Below are 21,393 nucleotides of genomic sequence, written 5' to 3' on the forward strand. Positions count from 1 at the left end.
GGGAACCAATGGCTAAGGAGAAGGACCACATAGAAAAACGAAGAAAAAGAAGAAATACAATGAAAGGTGACAGGAAAGACAGGAAAATGGGGCTGAGTGGTGGCCAGGAAGGTCAGCAGTTCCGTGCTAACTGGTGTCACTGTAAAACACACTGAAGGAAGGCAAGGCTATCAAGTCTCCAGATAATGGGGGCCATCCGAAATGTACACAACAGACTTGTGAGACACTCTGGCAGCTTTCACAGGAGGCTATGGGATGGAAAGACTACACCTCTCTCTTTACTGAAATAGAGAAAAAGACAGCAATTTCTGCTCTGGCTACCCAAAGCCAAGAAAATGCACTTCATAAACAGGGAGTCAGGCTCCTGTACCCCCACTTTGCATTTGCTCCCCAGCAGGGGGGCTGCCCTAAGGGCAGTGTCCATCTCTCCCTCACCACATCCTTTCCCAGTCAGCTTACTGGTTCATGTAAGTGAGTCAAACCTGACGGAGGCACCACTGTGAAATCACAAAGGGGGCCCAGGACATGCTGTGAAATCACATCATCGGTGTGCTTCTCCTTTCCTATGTGATACTCCAAGTTTCAAGTAACTGGGAAAAGTAGGCAGGGGACAGACAAATCCTCGTCAAAAGTAAGATACTAAAAAAGAAAAATTTAAAGGGGAGGGATGGGGGCACGGTCAAGGGCAATCACATCATCACAATACCTGATTACCTGAACTAAAAGCTGATTGTCAAGGAACAGGCACAAGGCACAAAAAAACCTGCTCAACCCGGGCCATCACAGCAGCAGCTCCACCCCAGAAGTGCCTCCCCACGACCCCCCCCACCCCCGCCGCCCCGGCACAACAGTGGCAGCCTGAAGGTACGAGCTACTGGGTGCGAGGCTATGAGTCCACACTCAGGCATCCAGACAATTACACGGCGCTTTCTCCTAAGGGCAGGAGGCATCTCTGCATCCAGGAATGCCAATCCATCAGGCTTTTCTAGATCCCTGTCGGGGGTAGAAGGAAGAAGACCAAAAGAAATGTTCTCCAGGACAATATATGAAATAAAAATATAGACTGAAGTTAAGTGAATAAACCTAGAATAAAACAAAAACTGCTTGTCATTCCTACACTATTCAGAAAACAGTTTTCATATATATATATATAATGAAGAGAAATGCCCAGGAGAACAGTCTAGAACTGGTTCCTTTAGTAAAAACTTCCAAGTTATCCTGAGTTTAGGCCATACTCCTCTTTCCTGTGGATAAAGACCCTTCAAAGCAGTCAGGCCGGATAATTATATAAGCGGCTAAGAAAATGCAGAAAGTTTCTATATCAAGAGATCCCAGCTTAGGGCTCGGCAAGATTGCAGCACTACAACCAAGAAAGCTAAGCATCAAATCTGAATTAGACTAAAATCTGCAAACTCACTCACATGCCAGGGGCATCCAAGAAGATGGGGAAAAATTTATCTTTTTCTATAATCAAATATCAGCAAACATACAGACAAGGGTAAGGTCAGACTAAGAGTGAAAGAGCTTCGGGACACTCCCTCCGTTCAGTGGTCAGTATTCTCTGACACCCTTGTGACTTTGGGTACCATCAGCAGGCCAGAAACATGATCAGGTAGAAAAGAGGCTGGGGAAACAAGAGTTGAAAAAGAAAGGGAAAGAAACTTTGGGAAATGTGAAACAGCAGGGGAAGACGGCAGTGAGAAACGGGAGGGCAACAGAGAAGTGGCGTGTGGCAGGGAAGCAAGGAGAATGCTGCCGCTGCAGCTCTCAGGCAACCCGGGAAGGCTTTTCCTCCCTCCGTCCAGCCAGCATCTGTTGCTGCTACCTCTGGGATGTCTTTAAGTCACAGACCCTGGGGGGGACTCCCCTGCTTTTTCCAACCCAGAAGTGTTCTGTAGTTCACTATCCAAAGGCTCACACTGAGGAAATTATAAAATATCTGCCCCTTCTACCTGATGACCGCACCCCACATCGCAACAGTTACCGAGAGACAACTAGAGTGTTTGGATTCTTAAAATACTTCTCCAGCAGGGGCTATCTTTAATTGATAAAAATTTAAGCTACATTGTGCAGTTACAAAATAGAGGGGTAGGAGGGGGCGCCTTGGTGGCTTAGTTGGTGAAGCAACTGCCTTCAGCTCAGGTTGTGATTTCTGGAGTCCCAGGATCACGTCCCGCATCAGACTCCCCACTCAGCATGGAGTCTGCTTCTCCCTCTGACCCTCTCCCCTCTCCTGCTTTCTGTATCTCTCACTCTCAAACAAATAAATAAAATCTTAAAAAACAAAAACAAAGACAAAATAGAGGGGTAGGGGAAGCCACTTTGCATGCCAATACGAGGATTTCTTCTTCACGAACATGAACATCTCTTACCAAAACCAAAATAGGGGTCAATGTGAGACTGAAGAGATGACGAGGCGGCAAGCACTCACATCCCCACCCCGCCGTATGGACGGCTGACAGAGCTGGTGCGATGCCCAGGAAGCTGCAGTTCGTTTTCGGGAACTGGAACCCACAGCTCCTGGACTAAGAATTCAGGACGTCTTTTGCCACACAACTTTCTTTCACGAAATGGGAAGGTGAGTGCTAAAGAAATCCCAAAGATGGCAACCAAACGCAAATAGTACTGCTCAGCCAGCAATCAAAGAGGGGGTTTTCTGTAGGCCAGGGCAGTCCGACGCGGTATCCTGGACTACCCTGTTCTCTTGTGCCTCTAGTACCCAATATATTCGCTGGTGATTCAAATCAAAATGAGATATGCTGAAGCTTATGAATGTCTCAAAGCCCACACGTCTGATCTCAAAGACCTACAAAGACCCAAGAGCAGGCGAACCTCCTGGACCCCATAATCTTCTAGCTCTGTGCATATTATGATACTGCCTGAAAGCTGAAGGGACCCTATGGGTTTGATTGTAAAAGAAATGAGGACAAAGGCAGATCTAAAATCCTCAGCCTGAGCCCGGCACACTCCCCCACTGTTCCTTTTTTGTGCCCACCGAGCAGGATGAATGACTGGAACACTCCTGGAAAGAAGATGGATCCGTTGACTATGACTTGATAAAAAATTAGCAGGTAGATGGACACCACGGCCGCTGAGAAGCCTAACTCCCGCCTGCGAGAGCCAGCCCAACAGGCAGAAACAGAAATACAATTAAATTAAGTCAGAAAACCCGCTACAGAAAATGCAATTACTCAAAGATACAAATAAATGTTCAAAGAAAATTGGCCCCTGACAGGGTTAGTCAAGCTTCTAAATCCAGCTGGAGGCAGGCAGCTCGGGCTAATTCGCCAAGGAGGAGGGCTGCAAAGCTGTAAGCCCTCTGCATTAGGGTGCTGGCTAGGCGGGCTTGGCGTTCGCCACGTATCCCAGGCCGCCGACGGTGAGGGGTGATCTGGGGGTGGCTGGTCAATGATGCAGGGCTCAAGGAAGCAGGAGGTGGGCAGACCCACAATGGATGGTGGACGTGGAAGGCTGAGCACTGGAAAAATTGACAGACTGATCTCTGATGTGGCAGAAAGACATCAGACCAAGGGAGCCCCATTTTCTCACCCCTCTTCATACAAGAAGCAACTGTAAGATGTCCCACCTCTCGCTGCAGCACCAGCTCCTTGGTGAAAAGTGTGGCTTCCTCACTGAAAGGCTCTCCCTCCTGCACCAAGCCTGGGAGGTTTCGGGCTCCTCTGGGGCATTCGATGCCTGTGTCAGGAGAGAAGGAGAATTTGTGATGAAAAGGGGCCCAGTAGGCCTAGTGCCCCTGACCCTTCCAACAGGGCAGGACTTAGAGCAGAATGCCAGCACATCCAAGATACGGTGCCCCAGAGGGAAAACCCAACACTGCCAGCGCCGCAGCAACAGACAGGGGCTCCTAGTCCCTGCACCGGACGACTACTAAGAGGACCTGGGGAGTTCCAATAAGGATGTGCAGGGAACACAGGCACACGCAGATGTGGGGTGCGCCCCATCTTGTGCTCCTCACTCCTTACAGTCCGATCGATTGTCTCACTGCCCTAACCATCACTTCTAGAAATGGCTCTCTCACCTAAATTATACTGCTCTCCCCAGCCATTCTGCCTCCTGAGAGCCATTCCAGAGGACTCTTAGATAGCTTCTCTTAACCACCCGACTTTCACGTCAAATTCACAAGTGTTAACTCAGTGTCGTTTTTCTCTTCATAAGCTTCCCCTACTGTCCTCTGGCTATAGTCTGGACAACAGTACCATCAGTTTTTCATTCAGAATGGGAAACAGGAAAAAAACAGAATACTGAGGAAGTATTAGGTGTCTGAAAGCAGACAGACCTGGATTCATATCCTAATTCTATCACTTATTTGCTTTGTGACCTTAGCCAAGTTATTAAACCACTCAAAGCCCCAGTTGTCGTATTTGTAAAACTGGTAGAATAATTTATCTACCTCACTCGGATGCTGAGTGAACTAGGGGAGATTATGTACGTAAAATACGTAGTAGCATAATGCCTGGCATATGGAGAGGTGTAATATGCTTTACCTCTTATTGTTTCACCATTATTATTAATAGTACCGCTTGTAGTAATCACCCACGCTCATAACCTCAGTTGTCTCTCACTCCATACCCGGCCTGTAAGATCCCTGAGGATCCCATTCTTCACATTTCTTTATATCCGAGGACAGTCTTTTATACAACACAGGTGCTCACTAACCAACTCAGACTGCCTTTTCTTTCTCTCTTTGATTCAGGCATTCATTTTGCAAATGTATTTATTACTAACAGTGGTCACTGGAGACAGACCATGAAATATGTCACATTCTGAGATCCAAGTTACTTGGAAGAATTTCCAAAAAAATCATACTACAGCTGTAATTTTAATGCAAAAAGCTGAACTAGGCTAGAGAGACAGTGAAAGGAAATGATCAAAGTATGGGGGAGGATACACAGAATGCCCAGGTCTCCGAAGGCTGCTGGTCCCTCCTGCCGCAGCATAAGGCAGAACCAGGAGGTATTAGGTCTCACTTAGAAGCAGCCTTAGGTGCAGGTAGAAGACATCTGGCGCAGGGTGTCGGGGGAGCCTCTGGGCGAAGAGGGGCCACTGCTGCTGGGACAGAATACATATTTCTTCTAGATGCAGCCAAGTGGCTGCTCATGTTTCTTGCCACGGCATGGGTTCAAGGTCATGAAGCTCAGAGGAAAGGGAATAGTTTATACCTTGGGTTTTCAGAAGCTCAAGAACAGAGCCTTCTCTCCAAGCCTCAAGGCCTCACAAAAGGAATACAGCACATCAAACGAAGCAGCAGAGAGGGAGAACAGCAGCAGGCCAGCAACTGTACCAGGACAGCAGCCTGGGCTGGTGGCCAAGGTGATTCTCCCACCAAGGCACACGTGGGACAGCAGAAGGCCCTGCCCAAGTGTCCCATGGGCAAGAAGATCGCTAGGGCTGCCTCATTCTGGGCACTTCAGCTCCAGGCTGCATGGGAGAAGTGGAACTGCTTTTTGTAAAAGAGAACAATAAACTCAGAGTTGAAGAACCTGAGATTAACCTTGAAGGGAGAGATGGGGAAAGAGTAAAACTGAATGAAAGACAGCCCATATTTCTACAACATCAACAGCCAAAAACACTTTTTTTTTTTTAAAGATTTCATTTATTTATTTGACAGACAGATCACAAGTAGGCAGAGAGAGAGAGAAGGAAGCAGGCTCCCCGCCGAGCAGAGAGCCCGATGCGGGGCCCGATCCCAGGACCCTAGGATCAGGACCTGAGCCGAAAGCAGAGGCTTTAACCCACTGAGCCACCCAGGTGCCCCCCAAAACCACTTTTTATCTGCAAACTAAGCAAGAACAGAATTGTCAGAAAAAAATAAACAATTCTACTGAACTTTTTGGCCACATATCCACAGATAAAGCATTGCTGCAAAACAAGAATAACATTAAAACAAGTTTCCAGTTTGTTTCTGACCTTTAGCAGCCATTTGGGTGGGGCTGAGTTAGGTGTTGTTGGTGGGGTGTTTATGAACTGGGGACGGAGAGGAAGCTGGGACAACTGACTGGGCAGCAGGAACTGGGGGAAGGACTTAAAAAAAAAAAAAAAGCACAGAAAATTTCTGAGATTCATTGGTTCAGAAGATGTACCCACTCTACCCTATATCACGATCTTAGTTTCAGAAATCTCAAGAAATCTAGAGATCCCAGTAGCTCTCTATAAAACCTGAAGACCACAAAGTGAGTAAATCCAGAAAGCAAGATGGCTCAACAAGTCCAGGGAGTTAAACCAATCAAGCTGAAATGGATTAAAAATGACTTTCAGGAGAGAGACCTTTAGACCTGTGGTGACCAAAACCCAAGCACTCCGTGTGGACTCAGAGGCAAAGGAGGGCCTTTCCGAGGCGGCTCCTCCACCTGCCAGCAGCTGATCCTCAGCTCTTCAAGAAGAGGAAGCACAAGCAAGTGGTCTCCCTGCCCCTTTCTGAGTGGAAAAAAGTAAACACGTTGACACATATTAATTCCTGTCAGGCAGACAGGTAAAAGAAAGGAGAGGGAATAGAAAAGTTGCTTGAGAACAAGAGTATTATCTCTGCTTTTATCATTTACTTCCTTTTCTCATGGGCTGTCTCTCCTCTGTCTCCTCCAAAGTAACCCCTTTCCAGTCAAAACTGTCACATCTCAGCTCAGGACAGACAGGGAGAGGCTGTATGTTAAAAAACACATCCAATGGGAGTGGGAACCTGGGTATGAGTGCTAAGGGGAAAAAAAGAGGTGTAAAATGAGTATTTATTGAGTACCCTCTCTATACAAATAGACACAAGGCCCGAAATCACAAAGCTACTAAGTGGCCTTTCAGAATCCTAGACTGCCAGATGCTAAAGCCACTGAGAAAAAGTCCAGTTCTGGAGTTCAACAACACTTTTAATTAGAGGGTGTCATAACCCATAATGGAGACCAGGTAGGAGTTCAGGGTCTGGGTCCTCCATTTCTCGTTGAACAGGTGAGCAGGTGAGCAGGGTCAGGGAGCACAGGCACAGCTGGGGTCTGGACATAAAGCGGAGGGTGCTGGGCACTAGGGCCACCGTGGTAGCAGTTTCCATACTCAGGAGCAGAGGAAGTGGGAAGAGGAGGGAAACGGGGGTGGGGGAAGAGGTGAGGGGAAGGGGGAAACTCCCCACTAGGAAGACTGCCAAGACGAGGCCTGAGCAGGGAGAGGCAGAATGTACTTCTACAGATAAAGAACTATGTAGTTGGGTGTCTTCAAACCTTTAATTTTATTATGACCCATATATACATTTATGTACGGGTATATAACTTACATATAACAAAGTTCTCACAAAACAATGGTTAATCTTGACTACATGTGATATGCTCTGTATCTCCTCTGTTCCATTTCATTAAAGAGAAAAAAAGATGGTTATGACACTGAATTAAAACTCCAGTGGGTCAAGGCCCTCAGCTTGACACTGGTGTAGACTAACTAATAGGTGAAGATAGAAGCCTGGGAGAGCCCTGCTGGCCCCCTTATAGAGTTCAAAGGCTACAGTGAGTGCTTATTTTTCAGCTTCTGGACTTGCTTTTGTATCCCAAGGGATCAGGGAGCAGGGCAAGAAATACACTGTCCACTAAGAGAGGAAAGCAAACAAGTGTTAACATTCCAAAAGCCAGAAGGACAGCTGCTGCTGCTGAACACCAGGTGAAGGAAGACACAGACTGTCAGCCCAGTCCCTGCTGCAACTTTATTTAAACAAAGACTGCACTACTGGGCTGGTGTCCCTGGTGTGCTGCTCTATTACCAATACGGAGAACAGAAGAAGAGAAGAGGAGAAAAGAGGGGAGGAGAGGAGAGGAGGAGAAGGAGGAGAAGGAGAAGAGAAGAGAGAAGAGGAGAGGAGAGGAAAGGAAGAGGAAGAGAGGAGGAGAGGAGAGAAGAGAAGAGAAAAAAGAAGAGAAGGAAAAAGGGAGAGAAAAGAAAAGAAAGGGGGAAAGAATTAGAGAAAACAGATCAAGGCAAAGAAAGTTGAGTTCTCAGAAAGCAAACGCCAGGCCGCAGCTCAGCACAGACTGACAGGCAGCAATGCAGAGCTCCCTAGACTGTACATATGAAGTCAGAGATGACTGGAGTTCCAGAAGCTCTCCCCAGCCAGGTGAGAAAGTACCCACGATTCTGGATCGTGCACATTACCACTACTAGCTGTCTTTACTAGAATGCACAGGCACAGTAGTGTCTGCTGCTGGGGACATAATCAGCTCTGCTGGGCTTCATAGGCCACAGGTGCAGGTTAACTGCCAACCTACCCCCGACACATACAAGCTATCCAAAACACTAAACACAATTTTTGTTTAAAAAATAAATTATATTATGTTTATTTTTTAAACATAAATTACATTTAAAAATCCCAAACATTCGTAACACATTTTCCTTCCCTACTGTGGAGTGTGCCAGAATGAAGAGATACTGTACCCTGTGGGGCTTTTCAGCGGATGTCCATGAAGGGCAGGTAAGACGCATCCTTCCCTCCTAATCCATCTGGCTCCTTGACCTCTTTAAAGTCCTACAGACCTGTCTGCCTACAGCTAAAAACCCATTATTTTTCATGTCTTTCTTATGCTTTCTGGGAAATGATGGTTGCCCAATACGACTTACAGTAGCAAAGAGGACGTGCCTGGTATTGTGTGGCTCAGGAAGACAGAGTGCATCACTAGCTATCAGCACATCATGGTGCTGGCTTCTGCTCTGCCACGATGAAGTATGAAACCTTTCTGGGCCTCACGGCCTCTGCCTATAAGATAAAGGAACTCCAAAGTCTCCCGTGGAGATAAAATCCTACAGTTTTGGCTATGCACTTTTGAGATTCCTCACCCAAAGCTTGACTCTCGGAATTCAGGGTGCCCCCTTTCAAATTTAAAATGCTGGGCTATAAAGCATTCTATTAAAGAGAAATTATACATTCAGAGACATTGACTAACTAGGTCAATTAACACAAACACTTTGGTCAGTCAGCTTTCGAACAAGAAGTACAAATTCTTGTTAATGATATGATAACGGCTATATAGGGGATTCTGCTGATGGCTATGTGAGAGTCATGTATAGCTCTGAACATTTTACGTTGTATGTTGAATTTTATGATAATTAAGCCTCTGGGCTCAAAGTGTGTTTGGTTTTTCCTTTATTGAGAGCTAAAGGGAAGTGTGGCAAATCTGCCTTGGCTAGAAGTGACAGCTTCCCAATGGCACTTTGTCCAGCAAAGAGACCAGGCATTAACTAAAGGAAACAAAACCCTAGTGGAAACAATAACCAGTTGGAAGCATTAGTCAATGGTGCTTACTTCACGTCCAGTGTGTTCACTACCGCCTTGGATGCTGCTGAGGGAAGGGTGCAGGAAGCTCACAGATAAGATCTTTGCCTTCTGCCAGTTAGGATACAGCAAAATGCTGCAGTTCACTCAGCAGACTTTCCCCTCCCTCCACTTCACACACACACACACACACACACACACACACACACTCACAGCCGTGCCCGCTCTGGGTTAGGCCCTGTGCTGGAAGCGGAGCACTCACTGATGAAAGAGGCCTTCGTGCCAATAAAGCTTAATCACCAGCAAGAAAACATTCTATTCCTCTACCATTGAGTAAGGCCTGTGATTGGTGACTTAATTTACTATTAAGATTACAGGTTGCAGAATGCTAAGAAATAACACGTGCTAAGTGGACTACAGGAGACAGGTGCATGTGTGTCTGGGAGCCTCTGGTAGAATGTACGCAACAAGTCAATCACGGGGCTCATCATGCCAAGCCTTGCTAAGGCATCAGGCAACTACATTCTCTAGCCCTTAACCCTGGCCTCTGTCCTCTCCACACCACAAACTAGGGACAGTGGTCAAAGCTGAAGGTGGGGACTGACAGGGGGCCGGCCGGGGAAGAGAGGGAGAGCTGCAGCTGCACGAGACTCAAGGTGGCTGATCTCTAGTCAGTCTGGCAGAGGGCAAAGAACTTTGTCCAAATAGAAATGGGAGGTAACAGGCGAGCCAAAAAGATTCTCTTTCTGGAATATGAACCCAGCATTGTGCAAAACATAAGCCCATTAGGAGCCAGAGGAAGGAGGCAATAAGCAAAGGGGACCAAGTGGCATCCACACTGGAGTACCACCACCAGAGTCCCATTGGGGAGGGCCTGAAGCCACTGCTGAGCCACAGTCAGCCTCTGGGTGCCACAAGCTGGGATACTGGGCTTAACCTTGGACCCTGTCAGATTTTTCCGGTATGTTCCCAGAAATCTGCTCTCCCCTTACTGCTGCCATCAGCAAGCCTATATGACAACCTGGTATTTGCAACCCAAATAAAACTAAAATCGAATTGCTTCTTAGGCTGGGTACCGTGTCATTCAGATTTTCTTCCTTCCAACATCCAACAGCGCCGCCGAGCACACAGCGGCACCACAGACAGAGGTTCTCAAGAAATGCTGAGTAAGTGAGCACGGGTGAGAATACTTCTGGACAGAAGTAAATACACAGAAAAGGAAATGGCTAATGAACTGTCAGGGTTAATGTAGACGTTATGCAAACACCAGGAGAGGGGCCGGAAGAATCCCTGACTCCTTACATCCCACTTTCCCACGGTTACATAACACTTCAAGGAAAAAAACGCAAGCACAGCTACACTCGTTTACCCTACTGGTCTTCAGCTCGGCACACTTGGCTGTGCAGCCGAAACACAGCGCGGGAGAGGTCAGCGCCGACCAGCAGTGCCGGTGCGGCTGGAGGACGGAGCGCGGCAGAGATGCTCAGTTTCCATGCAACAAAGGAGGGAAACCGTCCCCACTTAGAACCCCGTGTTCTGCTATAGGAAGCTGTGTGGCCACATGGAAATGCAGAAAACTGGAGCACATTTCAAGGGAGCAGTGGAAAATGACTCAGGGGCGGGGAGGCCTGCCTTTAAAGGAAAGATAAAAGGTGCTAAATCTGTACAGTTCAGCTAAGCGGTGACTAAGAGGGTGACAAGATAACAATCTGCAAATATTTGAGAGGTGTAAACACGAGAAAGGAGGGAAAATGCTTAACTGGAGAATGTGGGGTGTAATTATTAGGGGAAAGAAAAATCTGGACAAAATATCAGAAAAACTAAGCGTGGGGATGACTACTGGGTTATAAATAAGCTTCCCAACTGAAATGAAAATGCCGTTTTTTTGACCGTAAAACTGAAATGTGGCAACTAAGCCCATCCCTCTGCTTAGGAGAAAGCAGCCCAGACCAGGGAGCTGGTATATTGTTTTCTACATTCTGGGAAAGATTTCTTGAATAATACTCAAATTTAAGTATCTCTGCTTTAAATGCTACTCCCTAAAAGTTTAGCACATTTTTTGGTTGATCAAACCAGACAAAATGGCTGTCCTGGTGGGACTTCCAGAGCAAACACTAGCGTTATCTGCTAGTAGGTGCCATGTCCCTGGCTGACAGCTAAAGTGGGGCTGGGTACAGAGCCGGGTAACAGACAGCTGGGAAAGGGATGGGAGACTACACCATCTCATCTAGCAGGACAGCTTCATCCTTTGCCTTTAAGACCCTGGGTAAGAATGCTGTAAAAGTTTCCCAGATGGAAACTGTAGACACCTCTCCCTTCTTTTTAAATACACAGTCCCCTGGAGTAAACGTCAAGGACAAGGCAAGGCAAAGAAAGAACACCAAAATAAGCTTCCTGTCACACTGACTGCACTCCACTGCCTCTGCCTGAGTTCCTGCTGCTGCGGCTAGCCAATTTATAATTCACAGACTCTCAGCAGAGATTTTTTAGCCCCAGATTCAATTAGTTCCATTTCTATACTTTCCCTTACCATCCTCCTCCCTCCACCACCAACAAGCAAAACACAAGTATGTATAGAGAATAAAACACTGAAATTCTGTATGTAGCCTTAGAGAAGTAACATTTAACTATGTCCAAGTCAATTTCAAAATTCTTTGGTGTTAACAACGTTTAGACAGCTATTTCTTCCCCAAGCATCAAGAACAAAATCCAGAACTCTGAAGTCAATGGCACAAAATTCAGAGGCAGACAGGCCATCTGCCCAATTTTAAAGAATGTAGTTATCACCTGAATATACATATAAAACCAAATTAACAGACCACATTCTTAGTTCTCAGAAACGTAACACAGCTCATGCACCAAAAGCTTGCTCTCTCATAAGCTTTAAATCAGAACTAATTTGGAGACCTCAAACTGCAAATGTTGTCAGTGAATCTGTTAACAATGGAGAGCTGCAAATCATCCCATTAGGGCCAGCTGGTCCTCTATTTCTTAAAATGGCCCAAAAAGCAAGGCAAATGGTGGACCAGTTGGTTCCTAAGAGTGAGTTCTATATGACATGAGGCCTTGACTTGGATTAAAAGGGTCAGAAATGAAACAAGGATTCTGCATGGTCTCAAATTCTTTTTTCGCTCCCTGCCTCTCTGAACTGTTGTTACCTCAGGGGAGGCAGCATCTTGTGGGCCAATTTTGGAACATGTCACTGCTAAAGCTCTTTCGGGGATCAGAATAAAGGGATAAAAGAAGAATGAAGGGATCCTAAGTAAAGGGATCCAGCTCCTCAGGTAGTAATTGTAGTCAGGGCATCAGAACTGAGGAAGAGCAGAGACTGAAGCTGTTTTTAGTTCATAATTTCAATTGTTAAGGGTCGACTTTTATTGGGTTGTTCTGATTTGGTAATGTTTGATGGATCTGTTGAAAGACTAGAAGCTGAAGTTAATTGGGAAGAGAAGCAATAAGACCCAGTCTTCATGACACGATGGGCACTGCGGCTTCCCCTGAAGAAAGGAAGGGGGTGAAGGGAAGGCACTACAGAAAGGAGGTACAGTAGCCCCCTCCAATCCATGGCTCTACTTTCTGCGGTTCCAGTTACCCACAGTCCAGTGCAGTCCAGAAGCCCATGATCCTATTTCTGACGTACTGTCAGAAGGCCAACAGTAGCCTAACGCTATGTCAGAGTGCCTGCGTCATTCCCCCTATTTCACGTTATCATGTAGGCATTTTATCATCTCACATCATCACGCAAAACCTGAATATAGTACAGTAAGATATTTTGAGAGGCCACATTCACATAACTTTTATTACAGTATATTGTTTTAATTGTTCAACTGTATTACTGCTGTAAATATGTTACAGTGCGTGATTTAGAAACGAAACTTTATCATAGATACGTACGTACAGGAAAACACACAGTACATGTAGGGCTGCGTTCTTTTTTTTTTTTTTTAATTTTATTCTATTTTATTTTTTAACGACCATATAATGTATTATTAGCCCCAGAGGTACAGGTCTGTGAATCGTCAGGCTTACACACTTCACAGCACTCACCACAGCGCATTATAGGGTTGGTTTCTATCTGTGGTTTTCAGGCAGCCACTGGCGGTCTTGGAACGACTCCTCCGTAGCTAAGGAGGAACTGCTGTACAGTGCTTGGCTTTAAACATGTCTTAAGACTCTCTGATACAAGTCATGGGCGTTATACCACTAGGACCGGGCTGCCTTCTCAGGTCTCATCTCCAGCTGCTGTTAGCCTGTTGGTGGATCCCCACTCTACAATTACCTGAGGTGAAGTAAATGCCAGATCTCTGTATATCCCCAGTATCTAGAACACAGTTGATACTCAGTAACTGTTTTTCCTAAATGAATGCCAGAGATGTTAAGCCTAGCAGAAACAGATGCAACAAACCTGTTGTAACAATATCCTATTCAGGACATTTGGTGAGTTCATAAGGAAATCTAGTAACTTTATTTCTAGGACTCTAAGGCGAGTGGGTGTTCAAGGCTAAACCACTGCCCACTTCTAAGGAGGAGACATGGAAGGGACGGCTTAGAGGCCTTCTGCTGAATTTCTGGCTCAAAGTCTAGCCAGGCAGTGTGCAGAATTGGCTTCACCAAACTTGATTTATCATCAGCTTTAGACACCGAAGAATCATTCCCAAAAGGGAAAAAAAAAAATTCAGATGGAGCTGGTGCAGCAGATCACAATTGGGCCAGCATCAGAATAACCTTTTATAATTCTCCCCATTGCAGAGAGGATCAGAAAACAAAGATTTTTAAATGGAGGTAAAACTCTCACTGATTGACAAGATCGTTCCCTCCCAGTGGCATCCTAAGAGCACGGCCATAAACAATCCGGCCAATCTGTCTCTGGGGGTGTCTGGGGAGGGGGGGCAGGATGGGGATGGCAGGCTGTCTGCTTCCCAGTACACAGATTTGTTTTGGGTTTGCTATAAGCAGCAGCCGCAATAACACCACCAGCAGCTTGGAGAGGAATGAGACAGGCGGGCGTAGGAAAAAACTGTGCCGACCCCCAATTGCCCCTTGAGTTCCTCTTCAGTGCCCGTATCAGAACCACCACCTCATGATATGGACGTCACTTAGAAAACGAAGCCCTGGAGGTCCCAAGCAAGGGTCACAATGGTCTTTCCAAGGATGAGAAATCAACAGGGTGCAGGCTTTTCTGTAACTCGGCGGCACCATGGAGACGGCGCCCGACAAGCACAGACCCCAGGTCTGAGCAACGAGGAGGAGCTGGTTTCTATGAGAACCTCAACTTCTGCTTTTTCTGACTTATTTTAAACATGTAACTTTATCTTTGAATCAAATAAAACTTAGATGTGTTTTTTTTTCCCCGCTTTCATTTTTGGCACTGAAGAATTCTAATCTTGGTCTTTTAAATTCCATGTTAATAGAGAAAGAGAATATGAATATACTGTCCAGGCTGATAGAGAATAGCCACAGGGTCGGGAGAAAGCCATAGGAAATACCCACGTGGATCTTGCAAGTAGAAGCTTCCAGAAGGTATTCTGACACCCACCTGGCAGCCAAATATGAAAGCTACTTACTTGAATAAATTTAGAGTGACTTTCTAAACCAAGCTGTGTTGTATTATTTGAACAAAATGCTTCTGAGATGTGTGGAGTATACCTCCAATCTATTGCCCTTCTAGAGCCTTCACTCCGAGAAAATTGTTCGGAGCTTCTCCTCAGGCAAAGTGAAATCCAAATGTCTGATCAGTACATGCGGCTAGCAGAACTGGAGCAAAAGAAACCAGCTGGTGTCAGGAACACTAAGACCCCCCCCAACATCCAACCAAGGGCAATGAATAAAACTCTGACAGCAGAGAATCTCTCACTAAGAGCCTTTTACCTTACTAACATAACTTAGCAATAAATAAATAAAATCAAGCAAAAAGAAAGGAATTCTGAAAGGACAAGGTTAAGGTTCTTCAAGAGCACAGGCTGATCTTGACACATAAATACATTCCATCCTTGAAAAGTAACTTGAATTCCGGGCTGTGGGCTTTATTTTTTATTTTTATTTTTTGGTTAGCATAACGTAAGGGGTCAGCAGACAGCTTCCTAGAGACTAAATCTAGCCTCGGCCTACTTTTGGACAACTCATGAGCTAAGTAAGAACGGTTTTTACATTTTTGAATGGTTAAAAAAAAATTGTGACATGTGAAAATTACATGAAATTCAAATTTCAGTCTCCATAAATGCAATTTTCCTGGAACATAGCCACGCTCATTTGTTGTCTATGGCTTCCTTCATGGTACAACAGAAGAGTTGAATATTTGTGACAGAGACTATCTGGCCCAGAAAGCCTAAAACATTTACTATGTGGCCCTTTATGGAAAAAGTCTGCCAACTCCTGCTCTAAGGAAAGCTGTCTGCTGGTTAAAAGAAAACCTACCCAAGGCAGAGTTCGACTTCTCAGGACTAGAACATCAGAACAGGTGACAGCATCAGAATATCTTAAATAATAAAAACAATACTAAAAAGAGCCTACAATCCTGTAACAGAGAAGGCAAGAGGAAAGGAAACATGGCTCAAAGGAGAGAGGCTGGGGCAGCTGACACAAATCACAGGCATATGCCCTTGACCTTCCTCTCCTGCATCTCATTTTGGCAATGTCCCTCTCTTATATGTGTGATCTTTCTTCCCCCTTTTTCCCGCTTTCCTCCACCAGACTCCAATTTCCCCACCCAAAACTTACACCCCATAAGCTCTAAACTTGAAGTTTCCAGAGTTGTCACTCTTTGTTCCTGGCCACAATGGCTCCTCTCCACTCCCTGACAATATACTGGCGCTATCATAGTTTCACAGAAAGCCTTCACTCCTATGATTTTGTACTCAGACTTTATCTTTCTACTGAAACTACCTAGAAAAGTAACCACCTCACTCACCAGTTGAATAATCTCTTCTCAGTAGGAGCCCTACTGATCTCCACATGGCTCTCAGCACCATCCTGTAGTGCAACTCTTTCCTCCCTTGGCTTCTCTTGACCGGTGTCCTAGCTCTCTGGGCTGCTTGTCTTGTCCCCTGCTGTTGCCCTCCCTTATGTCCTGGACCCCTCTCTTTTTATGGTCTGCACTATCTCTGGGAAGGCTCACCCTTTTTCACATTCTCCATCACTGTGATCCTGCAGAACCCACACACCATCCTCTGAGCCACAGACCCAATCCCAAATGGCTCACAGATACGTCTCCTGGGAGGTCCTGCCAATACCCGAAGCTCAGGATGTCTAAAACCAAACTGCTCTTCCTCTTTTTCCCTTGTCTCCTGTTCCGGTTTCGGTACTACCGTCCAGTCTAAAGACCTCACCTCTGATTTGCCCCTAGTTGATCCACATGACTCAGTGACTTCCACCTCTTGTCAATTCCAGGCATATCACCTCCACAAGCTCTTGTCCAGTCCACTGAATCCTCTCACCTGTCAACATAACTCTGCTTGTTGAGGCGACTGTCACTTCTAGGCAAGAACATTCTACCTGCCTGTCTTACATTTTGCCCTATATGGATTCTTCCTACACATAGTATCAGCTCAATTTTCCTGAAGCAGAATATGCTGCTCAAAACTCTGTCAGTGGCCTCCTATTGTTTACCTACTATAAAGTCAGAACTCCACAATCTTGACATTCCAGGCCTTCTAAAATCTGGCTCACTTCCTTGGGACCATATAAAACATCCATTACCCATTTGATAGCCCCTCAAACATGTAAAGACAGTACTTCTAGTTCCTCTCGTCCTCATGTCTTATTTTCTTATTTTCTCCCAGCTAAACATTGGCAGGTCCTCACAAGACACGGGTTTTGATTTCCTACCCTTCTACTCATTCTCCTCTCGCAGCCCGGATAATATGAAGGGTATCGTCAACAGGAAATACCTTTCTAGTTGACTTAATTAAAATTCCGATGGGAAGCTGGGCCACGTGCAATGGGGACGTCCCTTCTAACATGCTGCTGTGGACAGCCTTCATCGGAGGTGAAAGGTGTTGCCTCTGTGGGACTGCCTGGGGTGGAGGGGAGGTGTGGGGAGCCTGCATCCCAGCCCTCCCTCCCCGTGAGTGGGCTGAGGGGGCAGAGTCGCACTTCTACTCCAGGAAGGATGCTGCAGCGCTACCCACAGCTCCTGAGGGCAGGAGGAATCCCTGGGCTGAGGGAGAAGGGAAGCCCTCAAGGGACTGTGTGGAAGAGGTGGAGCCCATCCTGAGGAAGGCCGCCTGCTGCCCTGGCCTCCCTTCCAGCCCACTTCCATTCTCTGTGTCTCAGCAGAAGCCCGGGGCACTGTGGAGACCCTGGCGGTGTTGTGACAAGCAGTCTATTCATTTCCTTCTCTCATTCACTGGGCTCTGGGGGATAAAAGGGAACAACAAATCCAAACCACTGCCTAGAATCCACTTTGCAGAATTCAGGGAAAGACTGCTCTACTGAAGTGATTATTTTCCCTGTTTGGGAGACCCAAGGGAAAGAACAGGATTTCTGCATCCTTTACTTCCCACTGATGCAACGTTGCAGAAACGACGATTTCAGTCATCACTACGGCCACTGGGACAGTGAAAGCACGGCTTGCACTTAATTGAGGCTTTTTAGCTCCTGTCACAGTGTGGCAACACGGCACCAAAGCACCAGGATTTGAACTGTGATGCTGGATACAAAGCTTCAGTTGAAAAGCGGGAGATAAGGGAGGACAGCGAGAGAGAAAACCAGGTACTGACAGACAAGCTTCCTGATTTTTTGCAGCCGAATGAGAGATATTAACCGGTCTCATAAGGCTGCGCCTGTCTTCAAGGGAGAAGAGAGCTGCTCTAGTGTACTGTTTATTGCACGACTGAAGGACAGCCCAAGTCCCTGGGCGAGAAGCTTGCCAAAAGTCCGGATTGTTAAGAAGGGCATGACAGGTGAGGGAGTGGTGGTGGAGTGTGCGAGGAGAGAGTGGGGGCTAGACATCCCGAACGCAGTGAACGCGGCTCACAGGCAGGCAGCCTGCCCGACGAAGACTCCTGGTGCCTATTGCAACCAAGGGCACCCGTGTGCCTGTCTAGTGTGTGCACACCTGGGTGTGCTCACTCGCTCAAGGAAAGAGGGCAGTGGCGGGTGGGGAGGCAGCATGGGAGAAACTGTGGGGGCCGCCTCTGAGGGCTGAGTTCATGGGTCTGAGCCTAGGACAGGAGACAGTGTCTGTTGTAACAGGGCCCGGATCAGAAACTGCTACTTAGTAGGGGGAAGGACTGGGGCCATACCTACTGACCAGCAACGGGCATACGTACACTCAGTGGGAGTGTCCGACGTGGCAGAGACCACACACAGGAATGGGTGGAGTCCTCAGCACAGCATACAGGAGAATTCAGCTTCGTTCCAAGGGACAAGGACAGAGGCGCCTCCCCTTCTGCCTCATGCCCTTGACATCGCGTCCAAAGTGCTAGGCTGTCTGCCAGCTCCCTTTTACCAACCTGAAAACTTCACTAGACGCTGGCGTGTCTGCGCCTTCTCACTCACTCCTGGTTCCTGCTCACCACACCCCAGCCCACTCCCCACCGAGCCTGACCCATCCAGTGTCACAAGCAGAAGTGTTTTCAACTGAGGTTCCTTGGGGGGCGGGGTGCAGATGGGAGGATAATCCCTCCCTCCTTCCACCTGCGCCCTGCCCCCCACCAGCAGGGCTTGCCCCCCTCACATCTTCCTACTGTGCCCAGTGCTGGGGTCCCCGCGGCTTGTGAGGAGGCGCCTAAATTACAAGACGCATGTCTGGGTGAGCACCTCTGCAGGGAATGCTGTGGACTCTGGGAAACTGTGTACTTTGTGGTTGCCTGCTTTATGTAACTATATTTCTCGGTTTCCATAGTTTTTGTCATTAAAGTAACAGTAGGTCTTCTAAAAATATAAAGCAAAACGGACAGTTATGGGTGCGGTTCTTTCTTTCTGGGGCCTCCCTCCAAAGTCTAGCAAGTGCCTGGATGTCCCCTGGCCCAAATGGACCCCCTGGGTCAGGAGGCAATCAGAGTTCCCTGCACAAGGAATTCTTCAGCTACAACTGCAGGTGCAGGGGGGAAAGGAGGAGGCTCTTTCCATCTCACACAGCCAACCCAGGGAGGAGACACCAGCTCCTGAATGGCAAAGAGGACAGTTGTCAGCAAAAAAGGGTGGGGGAGTGAGGAGGCAAATTCCACAGCATTAAAGGCAAGAGAAAAACAAAAACAGAGAAGTGTTTCATATGGAGGCTGTTTCCCCCAGTGTCACTAAGCTGGAAAGTGCTACCTTCCCTAACTCCCCCACCCTTAGCAGACAGATGTTTGTGCCTGGGTCGGGAGAAAAAGGTGACTTCTTTTGGCAGGGGAAGAAGGGATTTCTCCCAGCCAGCCTGGAACCACGAGGAGCTCAATCACCTAAATGATGTCACATTTTGGGCTGCCACAAAAAGTGGACTCACTTCTCTAGTAGAAAACCAACTTGCTCCCTATACAGTGGAGGAGAGCACAATCAGACTGCAGCTCACCAGGAGTGAGCCGAGGCAGACCCCACAGAGAGACCGCCACGCCCAATTCTTGCCTTCAAGGAGAACAGGGTCAAAGGAGGCTGGGAGAACCCTGAGGCACCGAGTTGGGTCCAAACCGCCGAAGTCACCTTGTGTACACTGAGGAGAGAGCCGGCACTTACAATCGGAAAGGGCCTCAGCTTTCCTACTTCTCTGTTAGTGGCATTCTGGCTGAGACTCTGTAATGTATTAATCTCTGTAGATGAGTGATGCGGTTTAAAATACTGCAGGGTTTGGCTGCCATTCCCTCCCCTGGGGTCTCAAAATAACTCCACACAAATCATTTCTGCTAAACACTCACTCAGGCAGCTCTTCCTTGCCAGAACACACACATCTTATGTAACCAAAAGAGCCACGTCGCTTGCTGGAAGAGGAGGGCGTTCCCAGAGAGCGGTATTGCTCATGGCCCCACAGGCTCTGCAGAGCTGGGCTTTAAACCCATCTCTGTCTCCGGCCAAAAAGCGGGCACACAACTCAGGCTGGCTGCCGTGCCTGAGCTCCCTGACCAAGAGAGCCCCCAAGGAGATGTAGGAGGTCAGATCTGGGAAGGTCATCCAATTTGGGGCTGTATCAGAGACAAGTGCAACCTGGATATTTAGTGACCATGTACTATGTAAAAGGTCGACCCTGGTAGATTTTGGACAGTAATGAGGAACAGGAAGAACACGGCTCCTCTCCTTTAGGAATCCACGCAGTTCAGTGCAGATGACAGGCACTGATACAGACGAAATACAAAGCTAAAGGAGGGGCAGGAAGAGGGCGTTACACAACCCATGACCTTAGGTATCTTCCAAGCCTCCTCTCCTCCCAAATCTAAGGACTCTGTGACATGGGCCTTGCCTTGGCTTCTTAAGCCTTTCTCCTGGTGCTCCCCCCACCTCTCCAAGCCTCTACTTCCAGAGCCTCTTCTCCCAACCCTTCCTAAGCCTTGCAGCTTCATAGTGCTCTGTTCTTAGCTGCTTCCTGCTCTAAACCCAACTCCCACACAATTAAATTCACTCCCTCTGCTTCAAATTCCACCATTAGTTGGTGACTCTTAAAGTTTTAATCTCTAATTCTGACCTTCCTACTGAATTCATTTCAATCTGCAAATATCCATAGGCAACACTCAATGTATCAAACCTGCAAATGTTCTATTATTTACTACCTAAAAAACAGTCCTCTTTCTTCCCCCCATCCTTCATTATCAAGTACCCAACAAAATTCTATAGATGAGAACCCTCCTAGACGGTTCTCAGTTCTGCTCTTTAGCTTCTTCACTCCCACCCTGCAGCCTTGTTCAGGCTCCCGTGTCTCTTGAGAGGACAATGGCAATCACGTCCTACCCATACTTCCTGACTTGAGTTTGGGTCCTCCCCAATCTAAGTCTTCACACTGTGGTAAAACCAACTGCTTCCAAATACATCCTGTAGTGAGAGCGGAAAGACACTACATTTAACAACAAGATGAATCTCACAGACAACAGGGTAAACTAATCTATGGAGAAGAAACCCAGAATACCAGTTATCTTGGAGAGAATGGCCATGAGGGAACATGCCGGGGTGCTAGAAATATTGTATATTTTGATGTAGGTGGAGGCTACATGACTTTGGGTTACATGCACATT

At 47.0% G+C, this 21,393-nt stretch overlaps 1 protein-coding gene across 1 annotated transcript in view; it reads right to left on the bottom strand.

Moving 5' to 3' along the window:
* The window catches only part of SND1 (staphylococcal nuclease and tudor domain containing 1), a 411,695-nt gene that overhangs the window by 95,570 nt on the left and 294,732 nt on the right, over positions 1-21,393 (bottom strand). The window contains exon 16 of the mRNA XM_032869880.1: positions 3,587-3,696. Coding sequence (XP_032725771.1) covers positions 3,587-3,696 — 110 coding nt within the window. The remainder of the gene's footprint in view (positions 1-3,586; positions 3,697-21,393) is intronic.

Source organism: Lontra canadensis, unplaced genomic scaffold (assembly GCF_010015895.1).
Source record: "Lontra canadensis isolate GAN:19392208 unplaced genomic scaffold, GSC_riverotter_1.0 scaffold2, whole genome shotgun sequence".
Taxonomy (NCBI): Eukaryota; Metazoa; Chordata; class Mammalia; order Carnivora; family Mustelidae; genus Lontra; species Lontra canadensis.